Source organism: Pseudophryne corroboree, chromosome 8 (genome assembly GCF_028390025.1).
Source record: "Pseudophryne corroboree isolate aPseCor3 chromosome 8, aPseCor3.hap2, whole genome shotgun sequence".
Lineage (NCBI taxonomy): Eukaryota > Metazoa > Chordata > Amphibia > Anura > Myobatrachidae > Pseudophryne > Pseudophryne corroboree.
The window spans coordinates 49027036-49054281 of record NC_086451.1 but is presented as its reverse complement, the minus strand read 5'-3'; the positions used below and the strand labels follow the sequence as shown (position 1 = coordinate 49054281).

Below are 27246 nucleotides of genomic sequence, written 5' to 3'. Positions count from 1 at the left end.
ACAGTAAACTTGCAATGACATGAAAGAAAAGATAAAGATGACCTTGCCCAAGTGACCTTACAATCTACAGTAAGTATCAGTTGAAGCTTTGGTATGTACAGTAGCGGACTATCCTGTCATTGTTTTGGTATGTACAGTAGTGGACTATCCAGTCATTGTTCTTGGATACAACCACTGTGCTATTTCTTGCCTCCAGGCAGTTGTCACATACAAGTACAGTACTAGTCCTGGCTTTGGGAAATTGAGAACCACAGACAGCACAGCAGTTCCTGGCAGTAATTACAGGTGTAATGCTAGTTTCTGGTTGGTGGGAGTTAATTATTACAGGCATCGTGCCAGGTTCTGGTAAATTGGTCATTTCAGGTATAGTACCAGTTTCTGGCTCTGGGAATTTGGGAATTGCAGGCATTGTGCAAGGTTCTAGCTGAGGGGAGTTGGTAATTACACACTTTGTGCTAGGTTGTGGGAAGTAAAGGCATTGTGCAAGGTTCTAGCTGAGGGGAGTTGGTAATTACACACTTTGTGCTAGGTTGTGGGAAGTATAGGCATTGTGCAAGGTTCTAGCTGAGGGGAGTTGGTAATTACACACTTTGTGCTAGGTTGTGGGAAGTATAGGCATTGTGCAAGGTTCAAGCTGAGGGGAGTTGGTAATTACACACTTTGTGCTAGGTTGTGGGAAGTAAAGGCATTGTGCTAGGTTCTGGCTTTGGGAAACTGGCACTGTATAGCCATCTATAGTACTAGTTGGTAAATATAGACATTGCTGGTTCTGAGAAGTTGATAACTCCAGTTACTAGTACAATCTGTCGAAGTCGGAAAATATTACAGTACACACATTACGTACAAACTCCACACAGATGGCCTCTGTGTGCGTACTTGTTCTGCCGTGCGTGTGCATATTCGCAAGTTGCGTATGACCGCTCACACGGTCCTGCGTATTAGCGCGTGGTATGAGTAATTACAGTAGCATTTGTATTCGCATGGAAAAGCCAGAGAGACATATCTCATTTTCTTTCTTCTTTTTTATATAACAATTTTTATTGAAGAGAAGGCACAGTGGGTCATACAAGCATTATTTGATTGAAGACAGATCACATGAAAAGACATGATGTGAAGTTGTTTTGAACAGGATCGTCGTGAAAAGGAAATGGTTCAAAGTGCGGTATATAAGTGGGCACATAGGGGAGAAAACGATATATGTCAATCATAAAGAACATGTGGCTCCATTACCCATTGAGTGCATCTTGCATAATAAATCACGACAGTTACATCAATTACATCATATGGGCCTGAGGGAAACGAATGAAAAAAGAGTCAGACATGCCCCCTTATGTCGAGAGTTATAGGCGCAACAGAACAATAAATCAATCAACACTTGAACATTTTCCACTAGTAACCCATCCCCCAATATTAATTTTCTATTTTTATAGAAGACAAATATTAAACGAAATGTACAACAATTAAATTGCAAAATAGAGAAAAGTAAGGGGGGGGGGGGGATGAAAAGGAGACTAAGAAGCGAGAGATGGGAAGAGGAAGGGGTGGGGGAATAAACACAACCAAGACAAAGACATTATGTATCATAAGTCCCGAGAGGCACAGTAATCCTGCAGAGTGGTGAGAATCACCCATATTCAATAAATAATAATAATAATAATAATAATTTTATTTATATAGCGCTCTTTCTCCAACAGGACTCAAGGCGCTTGGAGTTATACAGTTTAAAAATATAAGGTCACATTGTACATACATCATTGGGAGTACAGTATTCAGGTAATCTGTCTAAGCAGGAACCAGGTAGTGGACTCAAAGATCTTTTAGATCCTGAGTTGAGTGGACTCATTATAACTCTGTAAAACAGCATCCCATTTCCCATAAAATCTAGGAGCTCCTGATTCTATGTCAGGCACTATAGCTTGTCTTTCGTAGAAAATATTATTCAGTAAAGATGCCTTCAATTCAGCAATAGAAGGAGAGTGTCTATGCAACCAGTGAGTAAGAATTCATTTCTTAGCTATGGTAAGTATAACAGTTAGAGCAGGGACGCTGCTCTTGCCCTTGACTACAGATCTTTTCTGGCTCTTTGCCTCTGACTGGTTGGCCACCCCTGGCTGAGGGCTAAATTTGAGTGCAAGAGGGGAGTAAGGGGGTCAATATCAGAATCAAGAGACATTGCAGTTGGTAATGAATATGCAAAATGGCGAGATTGTAGATACATAAAGAAATGACAATTTGGTAAATTATATTTATTAATCAGGGTAGAGAAGGGGTATATTACACCGCCTGGGTCAAAGATATTTTGTATAGATGAAATGCCCTTTTCCTTCCATGTAAGGTAAGTATGGTTATCAAGGCCAGGAGTAAATTGGGGATTACCCCAAAAGGTAGTGTGGGTGGAGTTAGCAAAATTCCTATGTAGACGCTTATTAATAGATTTCCATGCTTTATACTGTAAGTGTCGCAGAAGAGTACATTAGACTTTAAATGTGGGGGGATCAATGAGGCGGGTGCATGAAGTAAGGCAGCTGGAGAAAAGGGGTAAAAAAGGTGTTCCTCTACATCAGGGAGATGGTATACCGAGCCGCCAGAAAACCAGTCTACAATGTAGCGAAATATAGCAGCATTCGAAAAAGCAGAGATGTCTGGCATCCCAAAGCCTCCCTCCACCCTTGGCAATCGTAACGTGTGGCGAGATACTCTAGATTTCTTCCCTGCCCAAATAAATTTTGTAAAAAGAGAGTCAAATCGTTGGGTATCAGGCTTAGATAACTGCAGTGGGAGCATTTGGAGAACGTAAAACATTTTGGGAAAAACAAAATTTTTGACAACCACCACTCTACCGGATAATGACAAGGGTAAATCCATCCACCCCTTCAATATCTTTTCGGAAGAGGAATAGATATGATGAAAATTTGCAGAATAAAGGGCGTTTAGGGTAGGGGGAATCATAATGCCTAGATATTTAAGCGAAGAATGACAAATTGTAAATTGTGTCATGGAAGAGGATAGGGGGGTCGAGGAATTGTTAGAGCCCAAGGGGAGGAGCCGGGATTTATCATAGTTTACTCTAAAGCCTGAGAAGGAGCCAAAGTGTTCTATAATATGTTTTATAGCAGGGATAGAAGATTGGGGCTGTGAGATAAATAGTAGCATGTCATCAGCAAACAAACTGAGATTTATCTACGTTGCTCCAACAGTAATACCAGAATATAAGGGAGTTGTACGCAAGGCAATGGCCAGCGGCTCTATGGCTATAGCAAATAAAAGAGGCGAAAGAGGACATCCTTACCTGGTTCCCCTGTGAAGAGGAATCTGGGAAGAAAGATACCTATTAGAAAGAATTTGGGATGAGGAATCAGTATACAGAAGCTGGACCGCACGGATGAAGGCATCCGGGAATCCAAACCTGTGCATTGTATTAAACAGGTGGTCCCAGGTGACTAAGTCAAAAGCTTTTACGGCGTCTAAAGATAAAAGGGCATAAGACTCTCGACTCTCCGAATCCTCCAGCTACTGCATGATAGCCAGTACCTTGTGCACATTTATCGTAGAATGATGGCCCCATATAAATCCTGTCTGGTCTTCCTGGATAAGGGAAGGCAAAAAGGGCTTTACCTGATCCGCCATAATTTTTGTGTAAAGTTTGTAATCCGTATTTAATAGGGAAATTGGTCTATATGAGGTGGGAAGTAGGGGATCTCTGCCTGGTTTATGGAGAATTTTCAAATTGCGGAATTGAATATAGAGGGGGAGGGGACCCTGTAAGAGTAGGTTGAAAAAGGCGCAGAGGGGTTTGACTATGTGGGGAGCTAAAAATAAGATTTTAAACCTACCGGTAAATCTTTTTCTCCTAGTCCGTAGAGGATGCTGGGGACTCCGTAAGGACCATGGGGTATAGACGGGCTCCGCAGGAGACATGGGCACTCTAAAGAACTTTTAGTATGGGTGTGCACTGGCTCCTCCCTCTATGCCCCTCCTCCAGACCTCAGTTAGAGAACTGTGCCCAGAGGAGATGGACAATATGAGGAAAGGATTTTGTAAATCCAAGGGCAAGATTCATACCAGCCCACACCAAACACACCGTATAACCAGGAATATACACAACCAGTTAACAGTATGAACAAAAAACAGTATCAGTCAATGACCGATCTTAACTGTAACATAACCCTTATGTAAGCAACAACTAAATAAAAGTCTTGCAGATTTAGTCCGCACTGGGACGGGCGCCCAGCATCCTCAACGGACTAGGAGAAAAAGATTTACCGGTAGGTTTAAAATCTTATTTTCTCTTACGTCCTAGAGGATGCTGGGGACTCCGTAAGGACCATGGGGTTTATACCAAAGCTCCAGACCGGGCGGGAGAGTGCGGATGACTCTGCAGCACCGATTGAGCAAACACGAGGTCTTCCTCAGCCAGGGTATCAAACTTGTAGAATTTTGCAAAAGTGTTTGAACCCGACCAAGTAGCTGCTCGGCACAACTGTAATGCCTAGACGCCTCGGGCAGCCGCCCAAGAAGAGCCCACTTTCCTAGTGGAATGGGCCTTTACTGAATTTGGTACCGGCAATCCAGCCGTAGAATGAGCCTGCTGAATCGTGTTACAGATCCAGCGAGCAATAGTCTGCTTAGAAGCAGGCGCGCCAACCTTGTTGGCTGCATACAGGACAAGTACACAGTTAATCGACGTGTGTGGTAGAACCCACAGCTCACCGATAAAAGAAAATTCCTTTGTTTGGAGCACTCTTTTTAGATAATATGTATGTGATGATGAAATATTTATTCAAGATTAAAACGTAACCTTTATTTTTCAAATTTAGACTATAAAATACATGGGGTAATACAATTCAAATAGTATTTAAAGAATTCCCCTAGAAATATAATGTTGGACATAGAATTTGTCCTTGTGGCAAAAATTAATCAAAAATCATATGTAATCATAAAACTTGAGCCTATAATTCATACACAGCTCAAAAGACAGTCATCAGGCGGCATCAGGGTTCGCCTAACACCACAAATGGGACCACGAGCCGCCGCCTGTCTTCTCTCTTTGTTTTCAACGGCACAGCCCGCAGTCTCACTCTCATCCGTCTTCCGCTTTCTGATGAGGTCAGATAGCAGAAGGGACTTTCGGACTAGAGTGCCTACTGTTTTCTTTTCTCACTGCTCACAATACAGTTACCCACACCCCATTGTCTATATACTAATGGGATTTGTTCCCTCTGATATGTTAACAATTAGTGGTTTACTCAATGTGTAAACATCAGTATTTATTTGGCATCATATATTCAGTTGACATTGCCATGTAAGAGAAACTGTGCTGTGGGAACGTAATTTAATTATCTCTAATATATTTTCTATGCAATTACACCTCATTGTTTCAATAAGCGAATTGTGTGCACTTAATTGGTATCCCATTCAGCCAAAAATAACGAGGCTGATTTGGGTTTTTCTCTATATCATTCTTTTCCCTTCTCTTTCTCTTCTACACTCCATATGTACATATATCCCTTTTCCAGTGGCGCATTTGGACCCTGCAATGCCGTTTTGGCATCAAGGTTCACCTAACACCACGTGAGGAATTTAGGTTTTTGTCCATCTGTAATTTTTCTGGACACAGCTCACCTTCCCACTCTCATCCGTCTTCCGCTCTCAGATGAGGTCAGACAGCAGATGGGATTAGTGAATAGAGTGCCCACTTATTCTATTCTTCTGCACAATCTGTGTTTTTTTTTTAAACAAATTTTGTTAATGGTTACAACCCTGTGTGATACCTTGTGACACCAACATTTAGATACATACTTTGAGGTTGTTACAATGTTATCCTTATATTGCTTTGCCCAAGGAATACTCTGCTATGTGTATTATGAATTACATTGTTTATGATATACTTAGCCACATGGCTGGGTAGCCACTCATTATTTGAACTTTATACAGTGTATTACTAATACTATTCTTACTGGAGATATAACAGAGGAGTCATGCCGATGTAATTATCATATTTTTGTTATTTAAGCTGGGATTTAGGAGGATATGTTAGTTTCATGTGCAGACTTTCTTCAGCCACAGGATCTGATGACTTACAATGTATTATGTATGCTGCCTGCTGGAAGTTAGACAGATGACTGTCTTTTGAGCTGTGTATGAATTATAGGCTCAAGTTTTATGATTACTTATGATTTTTGATTAATTTTTGCCACAAGGACAAATTCTATGTCCAACATTATATTTCTAGGGGAATTCTTTAAATACTATTTGAATTGTATTACCCCATGTATTTTATAGTCTAAATTTGAAAAATAAAGGTTACGTTTTAATCTTGAATAAATATTTCATCATCACATACATATTATCTAAAAAGAGTGCTCCAAACAAAGGAATTTTCTTTTATCGGTGAGCTGTGGGTTCTACCACACACGTCGATTAACTGTGTACTTGTTACATTATTCCTGGAGCACCTCCAACATAACGGATAGCTATCCATTGGGGTCTATTTTGTATTAGTTGTTTTTTTCTGAGTAATTTCTATATTTTAGTCTGGTGCGGGATAATCTCTAGTTTATTTGCATACAGGACAAACAGAGCCTCTTTTTAGATTTTTAAGGCCCTGACTACATCCAGGGACTGGGATATTTGTGTGGCAGGTTAAACCAGTTCAGTCTGTGTAATATAACACACCTCTCATTATTTCAGCATTCAATCCTTGTTCCACTGACTTTTCTTACTGCCTGCCTTCTTGTTTTATTGTTAGTATATAGCTTGTCTGGTTGGATACAACTTTGTATTATACGGCGCAAGAAGATCTAATTTTGCAATTTATAGAGCAAGAATTAACATTGAAAATATGACAGCCACTGAGTCTAAAGAAATGTTACACATGGATTAAACTTTTAATTTTAAATTAGTTTCTTACATTAAAACGTATAATTTATCTGTCAGTATGTGGACACATTATGTGGGATTTATATAGGACATTTCTTCCATCCTTTGCACCTTTTTGGTGTGATATAATTTGCCAGATTCTGTTCCTGACTCTCAGCTCTCAAGTGCGTTAGAATACAAAGCATACACTCGTGTCCATGCTATCTACCTAGCTAGTAGCAGGTGCAGTACACCCCAGGTTTGAGCGCATTACGTCATTTGTATCATTCACATTGCAAGACCAGGAAAGTAGAATAAATTATTGCACTTTATTTAAAATCATACAAAATATGAGCAAAAAAATTAATTCTGAAAAATATTTTTTTCAACTTAAAATAGGTGTCAGAATTTATAGTTGTGTTTCATTTTATATTATATTTTAAAACAATCACATTAAGGTAAGTATAAACTGTGCGGAATATGTCTGTGCTATATAAATAACTGGTAATAAATAATAATAAATAATATATCTTATGATGCTTGTTATTTAATAGTACAGTATGTAGCACTACAATGTAGAACAATGTACCAGCGTACACACTATATGATCCACTGTACAGAGGTGCAATGTATGGCTAGATGCTGCATGTAACTACACTGTGACGGCCATGGAATCACATAATTGGGCGTGCAGCACATCCGATAGGATGATTCAATGAACGACGCCTGGGAACGATGGATTGAGGGTACACACTATCCATGGTGTACACTATATCGCTCTGATCCACGTCAGACAATATATTGGACGATAAAACATATATAGTGTGTAAACAGCTTTAGACTGCTGATAATACTGTGTTATATGCTACAGTAACTTAAATAGCTTAAATAGTAAAAACGCTTAAAAAACAACAACTCTTCATTTTCCAATTTACAATGTAACAATATACACAGTGCGCACACAACGTTTTCACACATATATAAACATACAGTATTAACATACGGTAAAACATTTCTGAGTCCCGCCTGCGGGACTTGTAGTACAAGTTAATAGGTAGGTGACTAATGCAGCATTTATTTCCATGTTACTACAGCACATCTTCCTTCATGTTCTTAGCACGCTCAAACAGCTGCATAATCCTAGCAGCCGGCACACAGCCTTCCCGTAATATACTGATAGTCCCTGGAAAGGAATATATATGTTAGCAGATACCATAACGTAATTGAGTGATGATGTTCTAATCTAAGTTATTAGACAGTTAATTGAATGGCAAGCACTGTTAAGAATATGTGTTAGAAGACAAAAAATAATAAATGAACATGAGACATATAAACGCATAAAAACAATATGCTATGTTTGCAGCTCTTTTTTGGCTTATTTGTGGGGATGGATATGAATTTAGGCGATGTACAAGATACTTCTGGGGAGCGTTGGTGTCACAGTGCGGCCCTCATTCCGAGTCGTTTGCTCGTTGCCGTTTTTAGCAGCGCAGCGATCAGGCTAAAAATGGGCTGTTCTGCACGTGCAAACGGGCCGCAGGGCGCACGCGCTCAGTACTTTCACAAAAAAACTTTGCAATTTTACACAGGGCCGAGCGGCGCTTTTCAGTCGCTCTGCTGATCGGGGAGTGATTGACAGGAAAGAGGCGTTTCTGGGAGGTAACTGAGCGTTTTCTGGGAGTGTGCTAAAAAACGCAGGCGTGTCTGGGGAAACGGGGGGAGTGGCTGGCCGAACGCAGGGCGTGTATGTGACGTCAAACCAGGAAACAAACAGTCTGCAGTGATCGCAAGCTAGGAGTAGGTCTGGAGCTACTCAGAAACTGCAGGGAAATATTTAATAGCAGAACTGCGAACCTTTCGTTAGCAAATCTGCTAAACTAAGATACACTCCCAGAGGGCGGCGGCCTAGCGTGTGCAATGCTGCTAAAAGCAGCTAGTGAGCGATCAACTTGGAATGAGGGCCTTTATTCTTAACAGCGCTTGCTATTCGATTAACTATCAAAATGTATTTTGCATACAAGCTGCTCACATTTATTAGCGCTAGATGTTACCCTGATTTCTAAGTTATTAGACAGACTGAGATTTGGAAGAGTATTTTGTTTCCATTTGGTAGATTTTATGCATTGAAATAATGAAAGTTGTTTGCCTGGTCTGTCTATTGTTATAATGCAGAAATATAACCTGTAATAGTGATAGATTTGCAGAGAGAGTTACAGATATTTGAAGTCTGTGTAAGATAAAAGTATTCACCTTCATCTATTTTGGTGCAGATTACTACAGTTGATCCCACAAGTTCATTGGAACATCCATCACACAGAATCGCATCCAGTTTGTGGCTCAGGCGTCTGTAAAAAATGACATTTATAGTGTAATCATTGCACTGTATTGAGCAATGACTGAAAGTGCATTAGACATGCTAGAATACAATGGCAGATTGTCTCTCTTATCTATACTTATAATAAAACGGTGAGGGTTGTATCTGTGCATTGCAGACATATACTACTAGGTACTGTTTATGAACTATGGAGACAAAACAAAAATTCAGAATTTTTGTGTCTGTTCATGCCGGCATCACACAAAAACTACTGGAGGAATTTGGATCATGTATTTACTATTGTATGGCTTAGTGACCTAGAAAGAAACTAATGTGACATCAGAGAGATGAGCAATAAAGGAAAAACCAGACACTTGGCGCTCGGTGCGTGCATTGTGAAGGCTCCTCAAGTTCAAAATGACTATATGTAATGCAGTAAGTACATATATATATATATATATATATATATATAATATATACATAAATTGCACACCCTGCAAAATCCTCAGGGCTGCAGGCGGAGATCTTGGGACCAGCTGCTTCTCCCATGGGCAGCTTTACATGGCTTACTCACAAGTTAGTAGCCCCAAGTATCTTTTTGTGTTAATCCCTAAAGGAAAACTGCAAATATTGTTTACAAAGAAATGTTGTGATCAGTGTATACAATATAAAACATAGATCATAATATTAGATGGCACTACTGTCACTGTAAACTTAGTTCCGATCAGTAATATCAGACATCCACATGAGCAACGTCACAGGCAAATGATAGTCTCTAATGCAGGGATCCGGTCTCTAGATCGACAAGACTTAGGTCGACAATGTCTAGGTCGGCAACTATTGGTTGACAGTAAGTAGGTCGACATGGTTTCTAGGTCGACAGGGACTATAGGTTGACATGTACTAGGTCGACATGACAAAAGGTCGACATGAGTTTTTCACTTTTTTTTCTTCATTTTTTGAACTTTTTCATACTTTACGATCCATGTGGATTACAATTGGGAACGGTAACCTGTGCCGAGCGCAGCAGTAGTGGAGCGAGGCACCTTACCCGAAGCGAGGGGACACAGAGCACTAATTGGGGTTCCCGGTCACTCTACGAAGAAAACAACACCAATAAAAGTAAAAAAACTCATGTTGATCTTTTTTCATGTCGACCTAGTACATGTCAACTTAGAGTCCCTGTCGACCTAGAAACCATGTCGACCAATAGTGGTCGACCTAGACACTGTCGACCAAAGTATAGTTTATCTAACATACCACAAACCCAGGTTCTACCAAAATGTATCATTTAAAGGGTTACTAAATATTCCTGTGTTTAATTGTGTTCAGGAGAGTTTGGACTTAAAAATGATTGCTATTTGAAAACATCGACCAGACTTGCCGTCAGTTCTCAGTGTTACACTTACCCCATAAGGTTAGAGCATGGAATTTGTGTATTGATTGACATTGTCATATTAGAAACTTTAATGGTACAATCATTTATAATTGATTTTGTAAACTTCTCATAAAAATGTTTTAAAAAAAGTTGGATTACAATCACTTTAAAATATGATATCTTGATAAATACAACAAATAGACCCAAAAAAACCATGGCTGATTATGGAGCAGTACCTTGTACAAAATAAGTCAGCCCTGGAAAATGCTGTGTGGAGATGGTGTTATAGTCAGTGACTAAAGCTGGCCATAAACCTAAAGATGTATCTGTCAGATCTGGCTGGTTGGAATGAAAATCTGGTAATGGATGAGAGCAAATGACAATTACCATTTGCTCCCAAACACTGGAAAACAGACAACAATGGTCAATCAGACAAATTGGGTTAAATCCATTTGATTTAACCAATTTGTCTGAATGACCTTGTTTTACGGCATTTAGAAGCAAATGGTCAATTGTCATTTGCTCTCATCCATTAGCAGATTTCAATTCCAACCAGCCAGATCTGACAGGTAAATCTTTAGGTGTATGACCAGCTTAAGATGATGACAGGTAGTAAGTAAAAACTGTGTCATTAAAGGAAACTAAACATTACAATATGTGAGAAAATGTAACAGGAGGCTATTATTAGAAAGAGCTGGTCTGGAAAGTGCAGGTAGTTGCCAAGTTGATTAATGAGTTTTTTTTAATTATTATTATTATTATTATTATTATTATTATTGTTGTTATTATTATTATTATTATCATCATTATTATTACTAGGAAACATATGTGTCATTTTGCTATAAAAGGCTTGCTCAGTTGGATACAATGTACATCACTTACGTTATCACATGGTCATGGTGAGTACTATCGCTTTCTCCACTTGGATTGGCTGAGGTGATTGCTAAAGGTCCTGTCATGTCAGTAAGATGGGCTGTGACAGAGTGATCAGGAACTCTGATCATTATGGAGTCTTGGGTTCCAACATAATCATAGGCAGGCCCCACACCTAGAACACACAGAAAATCTGGTAACGGCGCTGTTAAGGTTCTACCATTCACCTAGTATAAAGCACAGACGTCATGTGTAAGGATTGTTCCATTCCAGTTACTGGCTACATTAGCAAAACTTCTACCATCAACCCCATCTCAGTACTAATGTGAGATATCACTGTTCTATCACTGAGAATGTGTATTCTGTCTCTGCTCTCTCAGGATGGGACAACCAGCATTTTAATGATTTGTAACTAAATGCAAAACATCGGATTCATTAATTAATGTAAATAGGGAAAAATGAGGCTTAATAGGATAAATGCATAGGTAATGGGACGGAGGGAAGGACGGAGATACACAATGGACAATGGTCTTTTTTTAACCTTAACAACTATGTAACTATGTAACACAGACATATCTGGAAAAGAGACGGGACTATAATAAGTGATGCAGAGTTTTGGTACCAGACTATGAGGTCACTGGTCCATACCCATGATCTTAATTCTTTCATCTGTAAATAAGAGGTCTATTTACTAAGCCTTGGAGAGAGGAAGTGGGCAGAGATAAAGTACCAACCTACCAGCCCCTAACTGTCATGTTACAGGCTGTGTTTGAAAAAATGGCAGTTAGGAGCTGGTTGGCTGCTACTTTATCTCTGTCTACTTTATTTCTGTCCAAAGCTTAGTAAATAGATAAGTTTCTATGTGTGACTATATTGTCCTCAGGGGTGTCAGAACGTTTTTTTTTGTTTGGGAGGCCAAGATAAAATCTCAGTTTGGCGCCCCTAACTCCTGGCCAACTTAGGCACCTTAAGTCTCTTGCTTCTGTATGGAACTCTATGGAGCAGCTGGGAGTTGCCGCTTGTGCACATTACACTTGGTAGAGCCCCTTATACACATTATGCCAGGTAGAACCTACTACACACATTACGCGTGGTAGAGCCCATTATACACATTACGCCTGGTAGAGCCACTTGTACACATTATGCCTGGTAGAGCCCCTATACACATTAGGCCTGGTAGAGACCATTAAACACATTACACCTGGTAGAGCCCATTACACATGTTACACAATACACCTGGTAGAGTCCACTATACACAATACGCCTGGTAGAGCCCATTACACATGTTACATATTACGCCTGGCAGAGCCCATTACACATGTTACACATTACGCCTGGTAGAGCCCAATACACGTTACACATTATGCCGGGTAGAGCCCATTATGCACATCTGCTAGGTAGAGCGCCTCCTCCTTAGTGCTACTCTCCCTATTCCTTCCCCACAGCCAGCAGCTATGCTGCTGTTACCTCTGCTGTTACGCGCAGCACGTCTCCGCAGAGCGCAGACACTGTAGGCTTACGAGGTGGAGGGTGGAGCACATGGGGAAGCAGTGTCAGATTAAGGCCATGGGGTCCTGGGGCACTTCAGACAGTAAGGCTCCTAATAAAGAGCAGACAGATTAATTATGGATATATATATATATATATATATATACATACACATACACACATACAGACAGTGGTGGTCATTCCGAGTTGATCGCTAGCTGCATTTGTTTGCAGCGCAGCGTTCAGGCTAAAAAACGGCAGTTCTGTGCATGCGTATGTGCGTTCGTTGTGCCCATCGCGTATGGGCACAACGAACGATGCAGTTTTGCACAGGGTCTAGTGATGCATTTCAGTCGCACTGGTTGCCGCAGAGTGATTGACAGGAAGTGGGCGTTTCTGGGTGGCAACTGACCGCTTTCAAGGAGTGTGCAGAAAAACGCAGGCATGCCAGGAAAATCCCAGGCGTGGCTGGGCGAACGCAGGGCGGGTTTGTGACGTCAAATCCGGAACTGAATAGTCTGAAGTGATCGCAAGCGCTGAGTAGGTTTTGAGCTACTCTGAAACGACACAAAATTTTTTTGTAGCCGCCAAGCGATACAACCGCTCGCACTTCTGCTAAGCTAAAATACACTCCCAGTGGGTGGCGGCATAGCGTTTACACGGCTGCTAAAAACTGCTAGCGAGCGATCAACTCAGAATGACCCCCAGTATGCCTTCAGGATCCCGGCAGCCGTAATATCGACACCGGAGTCCCGCCATCCGCAAGAATACCGACACTGGATTCCCAAAGAGATCAGGATCCAGACGACGATACAGTATCCCGACAGCCAGGATCCGGAAGGTAAATATGAACTTCTGGGTTAGGTTTAGCGTGCGGGAGCGGGTATTAAGTTCAGGCACACTCCGGGGGGGTTAGGGTTACGCTGCAGGGTAGGGAAGGTTAGGGCTAGCCTGCAGAGAAGGGGGTTTAGGGTTAGGCACTATGGGGGGAGGTTTGGGTTTAGGCTGCGGGAAGGGGGGGTTAGGTTTAGGCAACATCGGGGAGAGGTTAGGGTTAGCCACCAATAGGGGAGGTTAGGGTAAGGCTGCGGACAGCAAGGGTTAGGGGGTATGGGAGGGTGGTTAGGGTGCCCTGTGCACCCGTCTGCATTGCCGCGATTGGGATGCCGGCATCGGTATACTGATCACCGGCATCCCGACATTCATCTCTCTCTCTCTCTATATATATATATATATATACACACACTGTACATATATATATATATATATATATATATATATATATACAGTATATACTCACACACATTTATATATATATTTACACATATATATCTTCATATGTAAATAATACTGTCAGCCTTACTTTTACTTTTTATTGTTCTTTTTATGGCTCTCCAAGCAGCACACGCACCCAAACACCGCTGTATCCTGGCTCCAGAATCCACACGCTGCCTTCCCTGCAGCCTGCCCGCTCAGCCAATAACTGAGCGGCAGGCTGCTTCATTCATACATTATTGTACAGATGAGCCGTCGCTCAGCTGTCCCATCTGTGGCTGTGCTCTCTGCTACCTGCGGCTAGCCGGCCGCTGCTGCAGTGGGGACGGAAGCGCAAACCACCTGCCCGCCCGCTCCTTAATCTGGCACTGTGGGGAAGGCAGCTTCAGCGCTGCCTGCCATGTAAAGTTATAGTACAGCAGCGCGGGTGTTTTGGGGGGAGCGAGCTGCCCCCTTCCCTCCCCCCCCCCCCCCCATTCCGACGCCCCTGATTGTCCTGTATGTGGGGCAATTGATAATTTTTCTGCGTGTATTACAAGAATCTGGGAAATTCTGCAAGTTAAAATAAATGATTTGCCAATCCCTATAATTTGTTTGTCAGGATTGGCAGATCGGTTAAACCAACATGTTGGAATTCACCATTTACCTAACCCAATGATTGGGGGATTAGGGAATTGTGTCAATCTGTTGCTAATGAATAGGCCCCTAACCCCAGGCATGATTTCATTCCTCTACTGTACTAGACATTACCACCTGTTTTGGGAAGCTATTAGACCTCTCTCTACTACTTTAAAGTACTCTGAACCCTACTACCCTCCAGATTGAGTGTATGATCACTGTTCTAATACTTTCCTCCATCTGTAGAAAACATCCTTATGTAGCTTCTCAAATTCTTGATACATCTTTACACTTCAAATATGTGTAAATACACAGGGCCGTTTCTAGACAATTTGGCTCCCAGTGCGAGATTTCAAAATGCGCCCCCCCCCCCCCCCCCCCCATTGCTATAAAAAAAAATTGCGTGCCCCCCCCCATATAGCCAGAAAAAAAGCATGCGCGCGCCGGAGGCGCGCGCGCTCCCGACAAGGCTGTGTGGCCTGATTGAAATGGGCGTGGTCTCATTACAGTGGGCGTGGCCTCGTCTGATATCACGCCCACCACAGGGGGAAAAAATACAAATAAAAAAGTCCCCTTTTTACACATTACACCAGGCAAGTGTCCCCATATTACACAGCGCGGCAGGCAGGTGTCCCCATTTTACAAAGCGCGGCAGGCAGGTGTCCCCATTTTACAAAGTGCGGCAGGCAGGTGTCCCCATTTTACAAAGTGCGGCAGGCAGGTGTCCCCATTTTACAAAGTGCGGCAGGCAGGTGTCCCCATTTTACACAGTACGCAGGCAGGTGTCCCCATTTTACACAGTACGCAGGCAGGTGTCCCCATTTTACACAGTACGCTGGCAGGTGTCCCCATTTTACACAGTACGCAGGCACGTGCCCCCATTTTACACAGTACGCAGGCAGGTGTCCCCATTTTACACAGTGCGGCAGGTATCCCCATTTTACACAGTGCGGCAGGTGCCCCCATTTTACACAGTGCGGCAGGTATCCCCATTTTACACAGTGCGGCAGGTGCCCCCATTTTACACAGTGCGGCAGGTGCCCCCATTTTACACAGTGCGGCAGGTATCCCCATTTACACAGTGCGGCAGGTGCCCCCATTTTACACAGTGCGGCAGGTATCCCCATTTTACAGAGTGCGGCAGGTATCCCCATTTTACACAGTGCGGCAGGTGCCCCCATTTTACACAGTGCGGCAGGTATCCCCATTTTACACAGTGCGGCAGGTATCCCCATTTTACAGAGTGCAGCAGGTATCCCCATTTTACACAGTGCGGCAGGTGCCCCCATTTTACACAGTGCGGCAGGTGCCCCCATTTTACACAGTGCGGCAGGTATCCCCATTTTACAGAGTGCGGCAGGTATCCCCATTTTACAGAGTGCGGCAGGTATCCCCATTTTACACAGTGCGGCAGGTGCCCCCATTTTACACAGTGCGGCAGGTATCCCCATTTTACACAGTGCGGCAGGTATCCCCATTTTACAGAGTGCAGCAGGTATCCCCATTTTACACAGTGCGGCAGGTGCCCCCATTTTACACAGTGCGGCAGGTGCCCCCATTTTACACAGTGCGGCAGGTATCCCCATTTACACAGTGCGGCAGGTGCCCCCATTTTACACAGTGCGGCAGGTATCCCCATTTTACACAGTGCGGCAGGTATCCCCATTTTACAGAGTGCGGCAGGTATCCCCATTTTACAGAGTGCGGCAGGTATCCCCATTTTACACAGTGCGGCAGGTGCCCCCATTTTACACAGTGCGGCAGGTATCCCCATTTTACACAGTGCGGCAGGTATCCCCATTTTGCAGAGTGCAGCAGGTATCCCCATTTTACACAGTGCGGCAGGTGTCAAGTGGGGGGAGGGAGGGGGAGAGAGAGAGAGAGAGAGAGAGAAAAAGAATACTTACAACTTGCCGCTCTTCGGGTCCCGCGCGCCGGCCGCCTCCTCTGTAGATGGTTATCTCCAGTCCTCCTCTCCTCCCCCCGAGCGCTCCTGCTCGGGGGCGGGGCTTCGCGGAATGACGCGTTTGCGTCGTGACGTCACGACGCAAACGCGTCATTCCGCGAAGCCCCGCCCCCCGAGCAGGAGCGCTCGGGGGGAGAGAGAGGGAGGAGAGCAGTGGTCACAAAGTGCCGCGGCGGGCGCCCCGTGCGGTTGCACGGCTCGCCCGCCGCTAGAAACGGCACTGTAAATACAAATGCGATTATTTCAGATTGGATGTAATTCTTACCATCTCATCTTATTCTTGAAATGTAAGATAATCAGGGGTCCCGATGTGGGGGCACAGAAAGAGACCTGGCACTGCCAAGAGGCATTCACCATGCCACTTTCAGTGTAGGCAGAGGGAGCCTTATGTTCCCAATTGGGCATTATCATGACCCTGAATGCTTGGTCTCACTCATATAGTACAGGATTCTGACTTTTCTCATGACAGACCTGAAAATAATACTTGTTGCAATATACTAACGAAAGTACATTAGAAACATGATCAGTGATCATATAATGCTGAAATCCCAGGATCATGATGCCCTCCTGTTGTGTACCATGTGCTTATTAGAGGCACCTACCTGCAGCAATGTGTCCCACTCCCTGGACATTATATTGGATTATACTAGTATGTTTTCTATGCATATGTAGCCAGGGCCGTTTCTAGACAATTTGGCTCCCAGTGCGAGATTTCAAAATGCGCCCCCCCCCCCCCCATTGCTATAAAAAAAAATTGCGTGCCCCCCCCCATATAGCCAGAAAAAAAGCATGCGCGCGCCGGAGGCGCGCGCGCTCCCGACAAGGCTGTGTGGCCTGATTGAAATGGGCGTGGTCTCATTACAGTGGGCGTGGCCTCGTCTGATATCACGCCCACCACAGGGGGAAAAAATACAAATAAAAAAGTCCCCTTTTTACACATTACACCAGGCAAGTGTCCCCATATTACACAGCGCGGCAGGCAGGTGTCCCCATTTTACAAAGCGCGGCAGGCAGGTGTCCCCATTTTACAAAGTGCGGCAGGCAGGTGTCCCCATTTTACAAAGTGCGGCAGGCAGGTGTCCCCATTTTACAAAGTGCGGCAGGCAGGTGTCCCCATTTTACACAGTACGCAGGCAGGTGTCCCCATTTTACACAGTACGCAGGCAGGTGTCCCCATTTTACACAGTACGCTGGCAGGTGTCCCCATTTTACACAGTACGCAGGCACGTGCCCCCATTTTACACAGTACGCAGGCAGGTGTCCCCATTTTACACAGTGCGGCAGGTATCCCCATTTTACACAGTGCGGCAGGTGCCCCCATTTTACACAGTGCGGCAGGTATCCCCATTTTACACAGTGCGGCAGGTGCCCCCATTTTACACAGTGCGGCAGGTGCCCCCATTTTACACAGTGCGGCAGGTATCCCCATTTACACAGTGCGGCAGGTGCCCCCATTTTACACAGTGCGGCAGGTATCCCCATTTTACAGAGTGCGGCAGGTATCCCCATTTTACACAGTGCGGCAGGTGCCCCCATTTTACACAGTGCGGCAGGTATCCCCATTTTACACAGTGCGGCAGGTATCCCCATTTTACAGAGTGCAGCAGGTATCCCCATTTTACACAGTGCGGCAGGTGCCCCCATTTTACACAGTGCGGCAGGTGCCCCCATTTTACACAGTGCGGCAGGTATCCCCATTTTACAGAGTGCGGCAGGTATCCCCATTTTACAGAGTGCGGCAGGTATCCCCATTTTACACAGTGCGGCAGGTGCCCCCATTTTACACAGTGCGGCAGGTATCCCCATTTTACACAGTGCGGCAGGTATCCCCATTTTACAGAGTGCAGCAGGTATCCCCATTTTACACAGTGCGGCAGGTGCCCCCATTTTACACAGTGCGGCAGGTGCCCCCATTTTACACAGTGCGGCAGGTATCCCCATTTACACAGTGCGGCAGGTGCCCCCATTTTACACAGTGCGGCAGGTATCCCCATTTTACACAGTGCGGCAGGTATCCCCATTTTACAGAGTGCGGCAGGTATCCCCATTTTACAGAGTGCGGCAGGTATCCCCATTTTACACAGTGCGGCAGGTGCCCCCATTTTACACAGTGCGGCAGGTATCCCCATTTTACACAGTGCGGCAGGTATCCCCATTTTGCAGAGTGCAGCAGGTATCCCCATTTTACACAGTGCGGCAGGTGTCAAGTGGGGGGAGGGAGGGGGAGAGAGAGAGAGAGAGAGAGAGAAAAAGAATACTTACAACTTGCCGCTCTTCGGGTCCCGCGCGCCGGCCGCCTCCTCTGTAGATGGTTATCTCCAGTCCTCCTCTCCTCCCCCCGAGCGCTCCTGCTCGGGGGCGGGGCTTCGCGGAATGACGCGTTTGCGTCGTGACGTCACGACGCAAACGCGTCATTCCGCGAAGCCCCGCCCCCCGAGCAGGAGCGCTCGGGGGGAGAGAGAGGGAGGAGAGCAGTGGTCACAAAGTGCCGCGGCGGGCGCCCCGTGCGGTTGCACGGCTCGCCCGCCGCTAGAAACGGCACTGTATGTAGCAGTATAGCAGTGTACTACATACATGACTTACCTAATCTTTTTAGCCATTCCCCCTTCTTCACAATGCAGCTTATCCCTCCGGGATAGACGGAGTCCATGAACCGCCACAAGAGAGGACTGAATGGAGGATTTAACACCCGCAGCTGCTCCAAGTTAGAAATACAGATACAGATGGGTTTCTCTGAAGGACGTTCCTGCAGCACAAGGGTAGACATAATAACATTTCTACTAACTTCTTGTACAAATCAATACAGATTAACGGGATGCAGTCAATTTACCTACAATCAAAATCTCGACGGTCAATATACTGACAACCATTGACCGATGGTCAAAATCCCAACATGGTCAAAATCCCGACATGGCCAAAATACCGACTTTTAAAATACCAACAAGGTCAAAATACCGACATTCAAAATGTCAACAAGTCAAAAATCAATATTTTTTTTTGATTGAAACTGACTTGTTCATACTTTACCATCCCAGTGGACATGGAGGAGCAATATATTAGTGTGCGGAGCGCAGTGAGGCACCGTGCCCGAAGCACACTTATATGGTGTCGATGCCGACATATGTTGACATACACACAAAAATAATGACCCACTTGTGCCGATTTTTTGACCCGTCGACATTTTAAATGTCGGCATTTTGACCTTGTCTGTATTTTAAATGTTGGTATTTTGACATTGCCGGGATTTTGACCGTCGGGAATTTTGATTGTAGGTATTTCATACTAAACCCCAGATTAACAACTGTAACATAATGGCATTTCATCTCATTTTCCTTAATACAGTATGTTCCATTTATTTTCTACAATAAAAGAGCTGACCATAATCTTAGCGTTTATCTATTATATTCCTTGCTGTCCCATGCTGACAGTGTGTAGGTAATCTCTCTGCCTACAGCACTGTACACTGGCAGGTAAAATGTACTTTACAGTTATTACACATATTATGGGAATTACTGTCAAATTGCAAAGTGTAGGAAGAATGCTTTGTATCAGAGGTATAGCCTGAATATACTGGGCCATGTGGAACATGGGCACCTGTCACAACTCTGATTACCATGGGGACATTTTCCAATTCCTGGGTGACCCATATAAATATAGCATAGTCTCACCTTTATAGTATAAATCCTACTGATGGCTTCGGGGTGTTTGCAGGAAGCAGCCAGCGCATAGACTGTGTCTGTGGGAATTCCACACACACCTCCACTCTCCAGTATTGTCGCTATCGTTCTCAATCCGCTTGTACGACGAGACTCAGGAAGGAGACATGAGCTGGGTACTTCTTCCTTCTCTAGCTCCACTTTCTGTGGTTAAAGTGATCACAAATTACACTTATGATGATAATGTCTGATCAGATAAAAGTGAGCAGTCTGTATATGTGTACTGTTTCTTATATACACTCAGGGTCGGACTGGCCCACAGGGGTATGGGGAAACCACCGTTGGGCCCCACTGCCTGAGGCCCCACTCATTCCTCTAGGGATCAGGTTCCAGACTGTGCACTTGTATCATACATGGTAGATATGTTACATTACACTGCACAAGTCTATTGTGTATTTCAAGCCTCTGTGGATACTGGCCACACCCCCTCTGTAGGCTGGCCACACCCCTAAGTATGGGCCCCTATCACTGCATTTCCCCGGTGGGCCCTTCATGCCCCAGTCTGACACGGTATACACTGCATGTGACAAGTTAATTGACCGTGTTGTGACAACTGCACATTGAAAATATCTGTGGTGTAAGCCTAATTTACTGTACAGCACCAGCAGCTAATATGTGGCTCCTCCAGCTACTGTACGCTGACAAGGGTTGCTGGTACTTGTAGCTCCACAAAGCTGTAGCGTCATTATTATATAAGCATGGTTTGCCATATACAGTTGAAGATTTCGATCATTTATTTTAGATTTTAGACCATTTTTAGCTGTAAATAGCTGTATTAGTAATGGTATATATTTATTACTTTACCTTGAACACTGAAGGTCCCAGTGGGATTAGCTCTTTGTTGAACAAACAGTTTGTCAGCGATGCCAGTAACCCGTAGAGACAAATAATGCTAAAGATGGACAGCACCGTTACTACAGGAGGGGAAATGAAGAGGTAAGGTCATTCATTTTGTATATTAACATCAAAGCATTTAAGGCTCCGTTATGAGTTTCACACACAGACAAATACCAGAGACAAGTCACATGGCAACGGAACCCTGATACCATGGAAACTAAACAAGTGCATCATACAGATGGGTCCTCATACATCTGGTCTCAATACAGCATGCAGCGCAACTGTCCCTAAATTCCAGATTATAAAGAGGATTTTTTTGTTCCCTGGAATTGTCCTTCTTTTTACAAAACTGACTGCCCAATACAATGCATCATATTCTGCATTCCGATGCGCTTTTCATTGTCTGCTGTTATTCTGTTGGTTTTGTAAATTAATGCCAACATACTGATGGAGATTGTAGTGTACTGCCCACCAGTGGCGGATCCAGGGGCGGCACTCGGGCCCTTGCCCCCCCTGTTATTTGTGGCCTCCCTCCCCCCCCCCCCCCCGCTTGTGTCACTGAGACACGCTGCCGCTCAGTCCGGGGGCAGCGTGTCTCAGCTGTCAGGAGGAGAGCGCGGCTATGTCTGGCGGCATGTAGCGGACTTAAAACCAGCCGCCGGTTCGTGAGCCAATCAGAGCTCGTGGACCGGCAGCCAATCAGGAGCCACCGCTGCCGGTCCGCGAGCTCTGATTGGCTCACGAACCGGCGGCTAGTTTGAAGTCCTACACGTCGCCGCCACCGGCGCCAGACATAGCCGCGCTCTCCTGCTGACACCCTCAGAGCCGGGCGGAGAAGCAGCAGCAGCGGTAAGCAGCTGCAGCACTGCTGTGGGGCATTTGTATACCTTCTGTGGGGGCATTTGTATACCTGGCACTGTGGGGGCAATTGTTTACCTGGCACTGTGGGGGCAATTGTATACCTGACACTGTGGGGGCATTTTTGGATCTGGCACTGTAGGGGCATTTTTGGATCTAGCACTGTGGGGGCATTACTACTGGAGGCTAAATTACAAGGGGGGCATAACTACAGGGGCTAAACTACAATGGGGCAAACTACAGGGGGGCATTACTACTGGTGGCTAAACTACAAGCAGGCAAACTACTGGAGGCATTACCACTGGGAGGCTAAACTAAAGGGGGGGTAAACTACTGGGGTCATAACTGCAGGGGCATTACCACTGGGGGCATAACTACTAGGGCGCTAAATGACTGCGGGCATTACTACAGGCAACATTACTACTGGGGGCAATACGGGCATTGCATAAGGGGCACCACTACTATGGGGTCTATATAAGGGGCACTACCAGTACAGTGGACATTGCATAATGAGCGCTACAACTGTGGGCATTGTATAAGAAGCGCCACCTCACATGCACCGAAGCCGCACGCAAATGTACTTCCCCTTCCATGGGGCCCCCCCCTATCATTTTCTTCTGGATCCGCCCCTGCTGCCCACCCCTCATAAACATTGTTCTGTTAAAATACTTCAAATTGTCTCCCCAGGTCATGTTCCCCATATAGATATTTTCCCAAAGCATATCCTGCTATTTTGTTTTTTTCTAATGACACCTCATGTTCCCAGAGACAGTTTCTGCTGCTTGACTGAGGCTGCAGAAGAGGCATCGGAAGATCTCATTCTTGTGAATATGCCTCCATAGGCTTGAAGCAGTTTACACCATCTGAAGAAATCTTGAAACAGTTCTGCTGAATCTTGTATGGTTGGGAGCTACCTGATTGCATCACACTCTGCATAATGTACTTACCTGCAACACCTGGAATTTATTTTCAAATGTTAACAATTATATTAGTACAAGGAAACACTCAACACTTACTTTCAAGCTGAAGAGGAAGTCTTTCCAATGTGAAGAGAAGGAAACTGACTACCACGGCCTCCATCATAAGGGTTAGAAGAATCAGGACTGTATTAGCATAAGAAGCTGGATAAAGGGAAAAATAAAACCTTCAGATTTGGCTATTATAGAGGCAGGCTCATATGATGGCCATTAGCATTGAAACACAAGTTGCTTGTCACAGAGAAGCTATTCATTTCATTCATATCATATTTGCCTTCTCTACTCGACTCTTGGGAGAGCAGGAAACAGACTTGGAACCCACCTCCATCGCCTCCCTAATGTAGTAGTTGGGATATGGGTTTCATGACATGATATGCTGCAAAGACCCTTCCCCGACATCATGATCACAAGACAAACAGTATTATGACTGGAATCACAGAAATCATATTGCCAGCCCCCTTGCAGCCACTTGAACTCCCCTTCTGAGACATTTTTATTACCATTTGCTGTTCTTTCCAGTGCAAATGATTGTTTTACATTACCAGGTATTTTATACTAGGAAGACAGTGGCTGCAATGAGCTCCCATGGACTGGAAGTCTGCTATGTGAAAAAAATAATAATAAATCACCTCAATAATCCCAGCCTCACCTATATACAGTATATCATCCTGCTTACTCCTAAACATAGCCCCAATTTACTATTTCCTGCAGATGTAAATTATTTTTAAATTGCACTTACCAATGGCAACTAAAAATATGTTGACTATTAAAAAAGCAATTGCACCGACTGTGAATCCTCCATCATTATTTGTAGCGATTCCTAGCAAAGAACCTAGGAAAAATAATATATATTAGGCTTTAGAAATCACAGAGAAAGATCATTGGAATTAGTCCTTGCAGTGTTCTCCATATTACACTAATAATAAATACTATATAGATTCCAGGAGACTTCTCTTTTAAATTTCTCCACAAAGTTACAATGAAATGTGAAAACTACGATGGTATTTAGATATTATTTGATATTACTGATTAATTCTTCACAGAAAATTGATAAACTGGCTGGCAATTAGGGATGAGGAAAACTTTATAGATGATACTTAAAGGAATTGATTTAGTGTATAGAATTGAAGTATATAAATCTTATAGCATGTATTCATTATGCCATGGGCTGTTTATATGTAGAAGAGTTGATTACATTGCGTTTACTTATAGATTTCTTACCTGCAAAACGCAGCCATACCCATGTCGCCCAGATAGCAGCATAACAAAATGGCAGAACTGATCCAAATCTTCGACCTCCTTGGACATCAATTCTACAGACATACAGCTGCATAATAGCACCAGGTATAAGTACCCAAGGAATAGACAAATGTGCTTGGATTGTATGGTCCAATGAACTCTGGATGGCCGCCAGTGCTGCTAATCCATTGCAGATGTAGAACAGGGGATCTGAGGAGCGGGAGCGGAGATTTTCCTTCATGTCCAATTCCTGCTCAGACTTTTGCAGGTTTCGTCTGCACCAAAACAAGGCATCCTGAAACTTGGCACTTGATATCACTATGTTCCCAATGGGTATTAGTACTTTCTCTGCAATTGAATTAACAAGACTGGCAAATGATGTGTAAAGGGAAACTACAGTAAATATGCTGCAAGTCACTCCAAAGAATATGTAAGCAGCTGCACTTGGTATCTGCTGGATTGTGGATATAGTCATGAGGGCAAATGCAGTATTGTGAGTCACTTCTAGAATGTCTTTATTTAATGATAAAAAGCAGAACACACATGCCGCAGCCAGAAAGAACCAGTCACCAACCATCAACTGTCTGCTATTGGAGACATTTCCAGGTGTGAGAACAACTGTAACGGTAAACTCTTCCCATGACTTCACCAGCCAGAAGGTACCATGGAAAGCAAATTTAGTAGCATGGTAAACATCATCCCGTAGATAACTGTAGTAGCTAGAACACAACTGAGAGATGACAATGATGCTGATCCATATGGAACCTACATAGAATGTCTTCATGTATCCAAAGCAGTAGAATGCCATAATGAAAGGAGAAATGGAGTCACACAGGTAACCTAGTGCCATTGGTTCAGCATACTTTGTATTTTTTTTCTTTTCTTCTCCAGTATTTTTTGAAGAGTTGCGATTGGCAGAACCCAGCAGCAGGACATTGAAAAGAGAATTACCAAAGCCTGGAAGAACATATTTCTGAGTGATGCCTTTCAGTAGAAGAGCTCCTGCCCCATAAAGTCCACATAGCACTATTATTAACTCCAGTACACCAGAGACTACCAGGGCCCAGCGACCAAACAGCCCTATCGCCTCAAAGATCAGTGTTAGTGTAAGGGCCCCAAATACAAAAGGCATAATATAGTTGACCGTCGCTGAGCAGAAAGCTAGGATGAACGCAATGAAAATATAAGCTACCAACCCAGCCACTGCACCCTCATTAACTGGAATCTGAGGAAGGGTTGGCACAGCTGAGCTATTGTGAGAAACTGATTCTGAGCCCACAATGATACGAGTAGCCCCATAGCTGCTCCACAAGGCAGAGAAGGCCAGGAATGAGGTGCCACTTAAATGGTCATACTTTCGAAAGGACAGGAATCCCGCAATAAGCTGAGTTACACCTCCAATTAGGATCAAGTGAACACCTGCAAGGTTTAAATGAGAAAGGAAATGACATTAAACATTATATATGAAATGCTTACTGCTGTCTGAAGCCTTTCAGAGACTCCATAATCTAGAACGTGTTAGTCTCACAGAAATATTTCATGAATATTATTATTTAAAAACACGGATTTTACCTGTCTTTTTCAGTGCTGGTTTTAGAGGCAGAGAATCACTTATAGAATATGATTATAGTGATAGTGTTAATCTGATAGTGATCTATATAGACAATGCCTGAAAAGTCTCTAAACGTGGATACTGAGTAGAGAGGATCAGACTATTCATGCCAATTTGAAATTTGATTGAAAATCCAGGACCTGGAGCTTCAAGATTGGGTGTTTGGCACGACTGAAGCCACAGTGAGGGAGATTTATCAAAGCTTGGAGACAGATATAGTGGAGAGAGATAAAGTATCAACCAGACAGCTCCTGTTATTTTTCAAACACAGCCTGTAAAAAGACATGTGCTAATTGGTTAGGACTTTATTTCTCTCCACTTTATCTCTTACCATGTTCTGATCATTCTCCCCCTGTGCATGAAAACACACCAGTATAGGGTGGGCTGTAGATTCAGGGGGCATAGTTTACTGGTCCCTCCATGTACAATAATACACAGTACTTAGAATAAATATGGTAATCATTCTTTTACAAAATGATATAGTAGCCTAGAAGAACTAAGGGACAGATGTATTAAGACTGGAGAAGTGATAAAGCAGTGATAAGTGGAAGGTGATAATGCACCAGGCAATCAGCTCCTAACTGTAAATTTACATATTGGAGCTGATTGGCTGGTGCGTTATCACCTTGCACTTATCACTGCTTTATCACTTCTCCAGGCTTAATACATCTGCCCCAATATCACTAAAGAAACAGACATATACGAGAGACAAAAAAAATCTATATTAGTAGGATTCAGAAACAAAAAAGAATACACAAACACCTAGATTACATTTTAGTATTTCCATTTCATGTAAATCATCCAGCTGGAACCTTACCTGCGAGAATGTTTTCCACTCCTCCAGCAGTAATAGAGGTGTTAAACAGAGAGAAGTTTTGCATACAAACGAGGAAAGCACTAACGGCATTTGCAAGGAGCCCCAACGCAGCAGGTTCACTGTAAAATACTGCAGGAAATCCCTCCATGATAATATGCTCTATTGAAATGACTTGCTGAAAACTGATCTTCACCAATATATGTATTCATCCAAATATGTATTCCATTAAATGTCCTGGGAAAAAAGGTTTGATCCATCATTATTACCATAAGCCAGCATTATATATTAGCTGTTCTGTAGAAATGTGTTTATATGCATACAGTCAGGAAAAAATACTGTATCAGCAAATATGTTGTATTTTACAAATTCTTAGAAATTATTTCAGAAGCATGGCCCTTTACATTCCTATTGCTGCTATCA

At 43.6% G+C, this 27246-nt stretch overlaps 1 protein-coding gene across 1 annotated transcript; it reads right to left on the bottom strand.

Moving 5' to 3' along the window:
- Nucleotides 1–7314: 7314 nt before the first annotated feature.
- Nucleotides 7315–25784, bottom strand: LOC134947469 (uncharacterized). The gene is made up of 9 exons (XM_063935553.1): nt 24380–25784; nt 23898–23990; nt 23198–23302; nt 21291–21400; nt 20439–20630; nt 19354–19516; nt 11433–11598; nt 9109–9203; nt 7315–8041 (listed from the first exon to the last, which is right to left on the bottom strand). The coding sequence occupies exons 1-9, from the start codon at nt 25527–25529 to the stop codon at nt 7947–7949; spliced, it is 2169 nt and encodes a 722-aa protein (XP_063791623.1). The 5' UTR covers nt 25530–25784; the 3' UTR covers nt 7315–7946.
- Nucleotides 25785–27246: the final 1462 nt, after the last annotated feature.